The sequence below is a fragment of the Oncorhynchus tshawytscha genome, unplaced genomic scaffold (genome assembly GCF_018296145.1).
Source record: "Oncorhynchus tshawytscha isolate Ot180627B unplaced genomic scaffold, Otsh_v2.0 Un_contig_7737_pilon_pilon, whole genome shotgun sequence".
NCBI classification, from domain to species: domain Eukaryota; kingdom Metazoa; phylum Chordata; class Actinopteri; order Salmoniformes; family Salmonidae; genus Oncorhynchus; species Oncorhynchus tshawytscha.
The window spans coordinates 100,001-110,000 of NW_024609210.1; the positions used below are offsets into that span (position 1 = coordinate 100,001).

General features: G+C 51.0%; 1 protein-coding gene across 1 annotated transcript in view; it reads right to left on the reverse strand.

The window, feature by feature from the left end:
• Window positions 1-10,000, reverse strand: part of LOC112241701 (vacuolar protein sorting-associated protein 13B) — a gene marked incomplete at its 5' end in the record, with an annotated part of 95,987 nt that overhangs the window by 78,506 nt on the left and 7,481 nt on the right. Inside the window, 2 exon segments of the mRNA XM_042314480.1 lie at window positions 113-282; window positions 4,050-4,250. Of these exon segments, the coding sequence (XP_042170414.1) occupies window positions 113-282; window positions 4,050-4,250 (371 nt within the window).

Sequence of the window (10,000 nt, forward strand, 5' to 3'; positions counted from 1 at the left end):
GAGGAGAGGAGAGAGGAGAGGAGAGGAGAGGAGAGGAGAGGAGAGGAGAGGAGAGGAGAGGAGAGGAGAGGAGAGGAGAGGAGAGGAGAGGAGAGGAGAGTGTCCAGTCTACCTTCTGTCCCATGATGACAGGAATCAGTGTGTGTAGGAGGTTGAACTCGGCCATGTTGAGGGTGACAGTGACCTTCTGCAGGGTGAGGCAGGTCAGCCTGGTAGGGATAAACTCCTCCAGCACTGATACCTCCTCCTGGGAGGCTGGAGCCCGGGGCACCTCCACTGGGTCTGAGAGAGAGAGGGGAGGGGGGAATAGGGAGAGAGAGGGAGGGGGGAATAGGGAGAGAGAGGGGAGGAGGGAGGGAGGGGAGGGAGGGAGGGAGGGAGGGAGGGAGGGAGGGAGGGAGGGAGGGAGGGAGGGAGGGAGGGAGGGAGGGAGGGAGGGAGGGAGGGAGGGAGGGAGGGAGGGAGGGAGGGAGGGAGGGGGAGGGAGTGTAGAGAGAGAGAGGGGAGGAGGGAATAGGGAGAGAGGGAGAGAGTGAGTAGAGAGAGAGAGAGAGAGACAGAGACAGAGAGTAAGAGAGAGTAAGAGAGAGTAAGAGAGTAAGAGAGAGAGAGAGAGAGAGAGGTAACAGGGTGAGTCGGGTGACGATAAACTCCTCCAGGACCACTACCTCTTCCTGGGCTCCTCGACTGGGAGGGGTCAGAGAGCACAGGGGTCAGAGTGCATCACTAGTTAACATGCACCTTCTCTCCCTGAACTGAAAGGCATTGTAACAGAGAGAACACACAGGGCAGGAATACACACACACACATGCACACACACACACACACAGGGCAGGAAAACACACACACACACACACACACAGATCCTTTGAAGACCTCTAATTACTCTATGTTTGTAACAATTGAAAGCAACGGATGTTCTGGTTTCAACAGAACTCTGACTCTGGAAAACGACCTCTCTTTCCAAACATCCCCCAGATGATGTCACCGCTGGCCGCGCCAAGTCCACGGCTGACAAAGGTGTTTGGTTTGACCTTTCGACTTTCACAAACAGATTACAGAGGATCCGACTAGACGAACCCCACGGGGGACCTCTGAACGGGGGGACCTCTGAACAGACCTCTGAACGGGGGGACCTCTGAACAGGGGGACCTCTGAACGGGGACCTCTGAACGGGGGGACCTCTGAACGGGGGGACCTCTGAACGGGGGACCTCTGAACGGGGGACCTCTGAACGGGGGGACCTCTGAACGGGGGGGACCTCTGAACGGGGGGACCTCTGAACGGGGGGACCTCTGAACGGAACACCATGTCCTGGAGGGAAGTATCGTACATCATAAACACACAGGGTGGTGCTTGAAGATTGTTGTCCGCGCTGGAAAACAATGTTAGTGGTGATGAGGGGAAACTTGACTTGAGAGATGGGACATTATGGGGACATTATAATAATAGTGTTGTCTTGATGGACATTATGGGGACATTATGGGGACATTATAATCACAGTGTTGTCTTGAGAGATGGGACATTATGGGGACATTATAATAGTGATGATGGACATTATGGGGACATTATAATAACAGTGTTGTCTTGAGAGATGGGACATTATGGGGACATTATAATAACAGTGTTGATGGACACTATGGGGACATTATGGGGACATTATACTAACAGTGTTGATGGACACTATGGGGACAATATGGGGACATTATAATAACAGTGTTGATGGACACTATGGGGACATTATAATAACAGTGATGATGGACACTATGAGGACATTATAATAACAGTGTTGTCTTGATGGACACTATGGGGACATTATAATAACAGTGATGATGGACACTATGAGGACATTATAATAACAGTGATGATGGACACTATGAGGACATTATAATAACAGTGTTGATGGACACTATGGGGACATTATGGGGACATTATAATAACAGTGTTGATGGACACTATGGGGACATTATAATAACAGTGATGATGGACACTATGGGGACATTATAATAGCAGTGTTGTCTTGATGGACACTATGGGGACATTATAATAACAGTGATGATGGACACTATGAGGACATTATAATAGCAGTGATGTCTTGATGGACACTATGGGGACATTATAATAGCAGTGTTGTCTTGATGAACACTATGGGGACATTATAATAGCAGTGATGTCTTGATGGACACTGAGACATTATAATAGCAGTGATGTCTTGATGGACACTGAGACATTATAATAACAGTGTTGTCTTGATGGACACTATGAGGACATTTTAATAACAGTGGTGTTGGTATCTACCTGGTTGTGGTTGGTAGTAGGGTTGGTATCTACCTGGTTGTGGTTGGTATCTACCTGGTTGTGGTTGGTATCTACCTGGTTGTGGTTTGTAGTAGGGTTGGTATCTACCTGGTTGTGGTTGGTATCTACCTGGTTGTGGTTGGTATCTACCTGGTTGTGGTTTGTAGTAGGGTCGGTATCTACCTGGTTGTGGTTGGTAGTAGGGTTGGTATCTACCTGGTTGTGGTTGGTATCTACCTGGTTGTGGTTGGTATCTACCTGGTTGTGGTTTGTAGTAGGGTTGGTATCTACCTGGTTGTGGTTTGTAGTAGGGTTGGTATCTACCTGGCTGTGGTTGGTATCTACCTGGTTGTGGTTGGTATCTACCTGGTTGTGGTTTGTAGTAGGGTTGGTATCTACCTGGTTGTGGTTGGTATCTACCTGGTTGTGGTTGGTATCTACCTGGTTGTGGTTGGTATCTACCTGGTTGTGGTTGGTATCTACCTGGTTGTGGTTTGTAGTAGGGTCGGTATCTACCTGGTTGTGGTTGGTAGTAGGGTTGGTATCTACCTGGTTGTGGTTGGTAGTAGGGTTGGTATCTACCTGGTTGTGGTTTATAGTAGGGTCGGTATCTACCTGGTTGTGGTTGGTAGTAGGGTTGGTATCTACCTGGTTGTGGTTGGTATCTACCTGGTTGTGGTTTGTAGTAGGGTTGGTATCTACCTGGTTGTGGATTGTAGTAGTGTTGGTATCTACCTGGTTGTGGTTTGTAGTAGGGTTGGTATCTACCTGGTTGTGGTTGGTATCTACCTGGTTGTGGTTTTTATAGGGTTGGTATCTACCTGGTTGTGGTTGGTATCTACCTGGTTGTGGTTGGTATCTACCTGGTTGTGGTTTGTAGTAGGGTTGGTATCTACCTGGTTGTGGTTGGTATCTACCTGGCTGTGGTTTGTAGTAGGGTTGGTATCTACCTGGCTGTGGTTTGTAGTAGGGTTGGTATCTACCTGGTCGTGGTTGGTATCTACCTGGTTGTGGTTGGTATCTACCTGGTTGTGGTTTGTAGTAGGGTTGGTATCTACCTGGTTGTGGTTTGTAGTAGGGTTGGTATCTACCTGGTTGTGGTTGGTATCTACCTGGTTGTGGTTTGTAGTAGGGTTGGTATCTACCTGGTTGTGGTTTGTAGTAGGGTTGGTATCTACCTGGTTGTGGTTTGTAATAGGGTTGGTATCTACCTGGTTGTGGTTGGTATCTACCTGGCTGTGGTTTGTAGTAGGGTTGGTATCTACCTGGTTGTGGTTGGTATCTACCTGGTTGTGGTTTGTAGTAGGGTTGGTATCTACCTGGTGGTGGTTTGTAGTAGGGTCGGTATCTACCTGGCTGTGGTTGGTATCTACCTGGTTGTGGTTGGTATCTACCTGGTTGTGGTTTGTAGTAGGGTTGGTATCTACCTGGTGGTGGTTTGTAGTAGGGTCGGTATCTACCTGGCTGTGGTTGGTATCTACCTGGTTGTGGTTGGTATCTACCTGGTTGTGGTTTGTAGTAGGGTTGGTATCTACCTGGTTGTGGTTGGTATCTACCTGGTTGTGGTTGGTATCTAACTGGTTGTGGTTGGTATCTACCTGGTCGTGGTTTGTAGTAGGGTTGGTATCTACCTGGTTGTGGTTTGTAGTAGGGTTGGTATCTACCTGGTTGTGGTTGGTATCTACCTGGTTGTGGTTTGTAGAAGGGTTGTTATCTACCTGGTTGTAGTTTGTAGAAGGGTTGGTATCTACCTGGTTGTGGTTTGTAGTAGGGTTGGTACTCGTGGTCCATGGCGCAGGCCAGCATCTTGAGAAGGCGGTGCACGGCGCTGCTGTTGAGCCGTAAGTCCAGAGGTCCGACCACCAGCCTCTTGACAGACGTCTCTTGGACAGGGGGGACCGGTTCTTCTTTAGGCCCTGTCGCCATGGTGAAGTCCTGCTGCCCTACACACACTGGGACAGAGAGACACAGAGGGTCAGAACCACACACACACTGGGACAGAGACACAGAGGGTCAGAACCACACACACACTGGGACAGAGACACAGATGGTCAGAACCACACACACACTGGGACAGAGAGACAGAGGGTCAGAACCACACACACACAGGGACAGAGAGACAGAGGGTCAGAACCACACACACACTGGGACAGAGAGACACAGAGAGTCAGAACCACACACACACTGGGACAGAGAGACACAGAGAGACAGAACCACACACACACACAAGGACAGAGACACAGAGGGTCAGAACCACACACACACTGGGACAGAGACACAGAGGGTCAGAACCACACACACACTGGAACAGAGAGACAGAGGGTCAGAACCAAAAACACACTGGGAAAGAGAGACACAGAGAGACAGAACCACACACACACTGGGAGAGAGACACAGAGGGTCAGAACCACACACACACTGGGACAGAGAGACAGAGAGCCAGAACCACAAACACTGGGCCAGAGAGACACAGAGGGTCAGAACCACACACACACTGGGACAGAGAGACAGAGGGTCAGAACCACACACACACAAACGTCCTCACACACTACACACACGTTTGCGCACACACACACACTCTCTCTCTCTCTCCAGTCTCTCCGGCCCTCTAGGGGACTAAACTGGATCCATTAAAACTAGGGGGCGGAGGAGAAGAGGGGACTAGACTGGATCCATTAAAACTAGGGGGCGGATGAGAAGAGGGGACTACACTGGATCCATTAAAACTAGGGGGCGGAGGGGACTAAACGGGAACCATTAAAACTAGGGGCGGAGGTGAAGAGGGGACTAAACTGGATCCATTAAAACTAGGGGGCAAGGAGACTACACTGGATCCATTAAAACTAGGGGGGAGGAGAAGAGGGAACTAAACTGGATCCATTAAAACTAGGGGGCGGAGGGGAGAAGAGGGGACTAAACTGGATCCATTAAAACTAGGGGGCAGAGAGGACTAAACTGGATCCATTAAAACTAGGGGCGGAGGAGAGGAGGGGAGTAAACTGGATCCATTAAAACTAGGGGGCGGAGGTGAAGAGGGGAATAAACTGGATCCATTAAAACTAGGGGCGAAGGAGACTAAACTGGATCCATTAAAACTAGGGGGCGGAGGTGAAGAGGGGACTAAACTGGATCCATTAAACTAGGGGTGGAGGTGAAGAGGGGACTAAACTGGATCCATTAAAACTAGGGGGCGGAGGAGAAGAGGGGACTAGACTGTATCCATTAAAACTAGGTGAAGAGGGGACTATACTGGATCCATTAAAACTAGGGGCGGAGGAGAAGAGGGGACTATAGTGGATCCATTAAAACTAGGGGGCGGAGGAGAAGAGGGGACTAGACTGGATCCATTAAAACTAGGGGCGGATGAGAAGAGGGGACTAAACTGGATCCATTAAAACTAGGGGGCGGAGGTGAAGAGGGGACTAAACTGGATCTATTAAACCTAGGGGGCGGAGGGGACTAAACTGGAACCATTAAAACTAGGGGCGGAGGTGAAGAGGGGACTAAACTGGATCCATTAAAACTAGGGGGCGGAGGAGAAGAGGGGACTAGACTGGATCCATTAAAACTAGGGGCGGAGGAGAAGAGGGGACTAGACTGGATCCATTAAAACTAGGGGCGGAGGTGAAGAGGGGATTAAACTGGATCCATTAAAACTAGGGGGCGGAGGTGAAGAGGGGACTAAACTGGATCCATTAAAACTAGGGGCGGAGGTGAAGAGGGACTAAACTGGATCCATTAAAACTAGGGGCGGAGGAGAAGAGGGGACTAGACTGGATCCATTAAAACTAGGGGGCGGAGGAGAAGAGGGGACTAAACTGGATCCATTAAAACTAGGGGCGGAGGAGAAGAGGGGACTAGACTGGATCCATTAAAACTAGGGGGCGGAGGTGAAGAGGGGACTAAACTGGATCCATTAAAACTAGGGGCGGAGGAGAAGAGGGGACTAAACTGGATCCATTAAAACTAGGGGGCGGAGGAGAAGAGGGGACTAAACTGGATCCATTAAAACTAGGGGGCGGAGGAGAAGAGGGGACTAGACTGGATCCATTAAAACTAGGGGCGGAGGTGAAGAGGGGACTAAACTGGATCCATTAAAACTAGGGGGCGGAGGAGAAGAGGGGACTAAACTGGATCCATTAAAACTAGGGGCGGAGGTGAAGAGGGGACTAAACTGGATCCATTAAAACTAGGGGGCGGAGGAGAAGAGGGGACTAGACTGGATCCATTAAAACTAGGGGCGGAGGTGAAGAGGGACTAAACTGGATCCATTAAAACTAGGGGGCAGAGGAGAAGAGGGGACTAGACTGGATCCATTAAAACTAGGGGTCGGAGGTGAAGAGGGGACTAAACTGGATCCATTAAAACTAGGGGCGGAGGTGAAGAGGGGACTAAACTGGATCCATTAAAACTAGGGGCGGAGGGGACTAAACTGGATCCATTAAAACTAGGGGCGGAGGGGACTAAACTAACATTATTTCATCATGTGATGTACATACATTCATTACACCACACAGAACACAGTCAGAACACACAGAACACAGTCAGAACAAACAGAACACCGTCAGAACACCGTCAGAACAAACAGAACACTGCCAGAACACCGTCAGAACACACAGAACACCGTCAGAACACACAGAACACCGTCAGAACAAACAGAACACTGCCAGAACACCGTCAGAACACACAGAACACCGTCAGAACACACAGAACACCATCAGAACACACAGAACACCGTCAGAACACACAGAACACCATCAGAACACACAGAACACCATCAGAACACCGTCAGAACACACAGAACACTGTCAGAACACCATCAGAACACCGTCAGAACACACAGAACACTGTCAGAACACCATCAGAACACACAGAACACTGTCAGAACACCGTCAGAACACACAGAACACCGTCAGAACACACAGAACACCGTCAGAACAAACAGAACACCGTCAGAACAAACAGAACACCGTCAGAACAAACAGAACACCGTCAGAACACACAGAACAGAACAAACAGAACACCGTCAGAACAAACAGAACACCGTCAGAACAAACAGAACACCGTCAGAACACACAGAACAACAGAACAAACAGAACACCGTCAGAACACCGTCAGAACACCGTCAGAACACACAGAACACCATCAGAACACACAGAACACCGTCAGAACACACAGAACACCGTCAGAACACACAGAACACCGTCAGAACACCGTCAGACACCGGCAGAACACACAGAACACCGGCAGAACACACAGAACACCGTCAGAACACACAGAACACCGTCAGAACAAACAGAACACCGTCAGAACACACAGAACACCGTCAGAACACACAGAACACCATCAGAACACACAGAACACCGTCAGAACACACAGAACACCGTCAGAACACACAGAACACCGTCAGAACACCGTCAGAACACCGTCAGAACACACAGAACACCGTCAGAACACAGTCAGAACACACAGAACACCGTCAGAACACCGTCAGAACACCGTCAGAACACCGTCAGAACACACAGAACACCATCAGAACACACAGAACACCGTCAGAACACACAGAACACCGTCAGAACACACAGAACACCATCAGAACACCGTCAGAACACACAGAACACCATCAGAACACCATCAGAACACCATCAGAACACCATCAGAACACACAGGCTCTGGTCAAAGTAGTGCACTACGTAGGGAACAGGGTGCCATTGGGCCCTAATCTAAAGTAGTGCACTATGTAGGGAACAGAGTGCCATTGGGCCCTAATCTAAAGTAGTGCACTATGTAGGGAACAGAGTGCCATTGGGCCCTAATCTAAAGTAGTGCACTATGTAGGGAACAGGGTGCCATTGGGCCCTAATCTAAAGTAGTGCACTATGTAGGGAACAGAGTGCCATTGGGCCCTAATCTAAAGTAGTGCACTATGTAGGGAACAGGGTGACATTGGGCCCTAATCTAAAGTAGTGCACTATGTAGGGAATAGAGTGCCATAGGGCTCTGATCTAAAGTAGTGTACTATATAGGGAATAGGGTGCCATTTGGGATGTACACAGAGGGTTCACCGGGCCAGACATGAATTCCTGTTCCACTGAATGAATCGGGGTTCAAATTCCTGTTTGATTTTGAGATTAAACGTGTCACTTCCTCTCCCCTGTCTGCGTTGCTATTGGCTGGGGCGGATGAGGACTAATATACACCATGTGGCAGCAGTTAGATCAGATGAAGGACGGAGAGTGATGAAATTAGCTGGGATTTAAGGAATCACAACCATCTCCCATTCCTCCCTCCCAAAACCATCACATTACTTCTCTGTGAAGTCAATAGCGAGGCTGCGAAAACTTGCGATGACTTAGAAAAAACAGGATCGAGTTCCGTTTTAACCTAAAAGTTTAGACTAGTCCTGTGGCAACGGTCGGTGACTAATCTGATCGGTTGACACCGGATGGTCGCATCACCGGAGGCTGAACACCGATAGGAAAGTATTACACAATGATGAACCCAACTCTAATCCACCCCTGACACCATGACACTTATCCACACATCACAACTGGTCTGACAGTCCACACTGACACTATCAATGTTTACTTTAATTTAGAGGATTATCTGAGCTGACAGGAGGGGAAACTACAACCCAGGGGCTGGCTGCAGGAGGGGGGGGCAGAGAGAGACAGGGGGACAGAGAGAGACAGGAGGGGAAACTACAACCCAGGGGCTGGCTGCAGGAGGGGGGCAGAGAGAGACAGGGGGGGGACAGAGAGAGACAGGAGGGGAAACTACAACCCAGGGGCTGGCTGCAGGAGGGGGGCAGAGAGAGACGGGGGGGGGGGGACAGAGAGAGACAGGGGGGAACAGAGAGACAGGAGGGGAACAGAGAGAGACGGGGGGACAGAGAGACGGGGGGACAGAGAGAGACAGGAGGGGAACAGAGAGAGACGGGGGGGGACAGAGAGACGGGGTAGAGGGGGGGACAGAGAGAGACGGGGTGGGGGGACAGAGAGACGGGGGGGGACAGAGAGACGGGGGGGGACAGAGAGAGACAGGAGGGGAACAGAGAGAGACAGGGGGGACAGAGAGACGGGGTGGGGGGGACAGAGAGAGACGGGGTGGGGGGACAGAGAGACGGGGGGGGACAGAGAGACGGGGGGACAGAGAGAGACGGGGGGACAGAGAGAGATGGGGGACAGAGAGAGACGGGGGGACAGAGAGAGACGGGGGGACAGAGAGAGACGGGGGGACAGAGAGAGACGGGGGGGGACAGAGAGAGACGGGGGGGACAGAGAGAGACGGGGGGACAGAGAGAGACGGGGGGGGACAGAGAGAGACAGGGGGAACAGAGAGAGATGGGGTGGGGGGGAAAGAGAGAGACAGGGGGGACAGAGAGACGGGGGGGGGACAGAGAGAGACGGGGTGGGGGGACAGAGAGAGACAGGGGGGGGACAGAGAGACGGGGTGGGGGGACAGAGAGAGAGGGGGGGGGGGGACAGAGAGAGACAGGGGGGAACAGAGAGAGACGGGGTGGGGGAAAGAGAGAGACGGGGGGGGGGGGGACAGAGAGAGACGGGGGGACAGAGAGAGACAGGGGGGACAGAGAGAGACAGGGGAGGGGACAGAGAGAGACCGGGGGGGGACAGAGAGAGACAGGGGGAGGGACAGAGAGAGACAGGGGGGGGACAGAGATAGACAGGGGGAGGGACAGAGA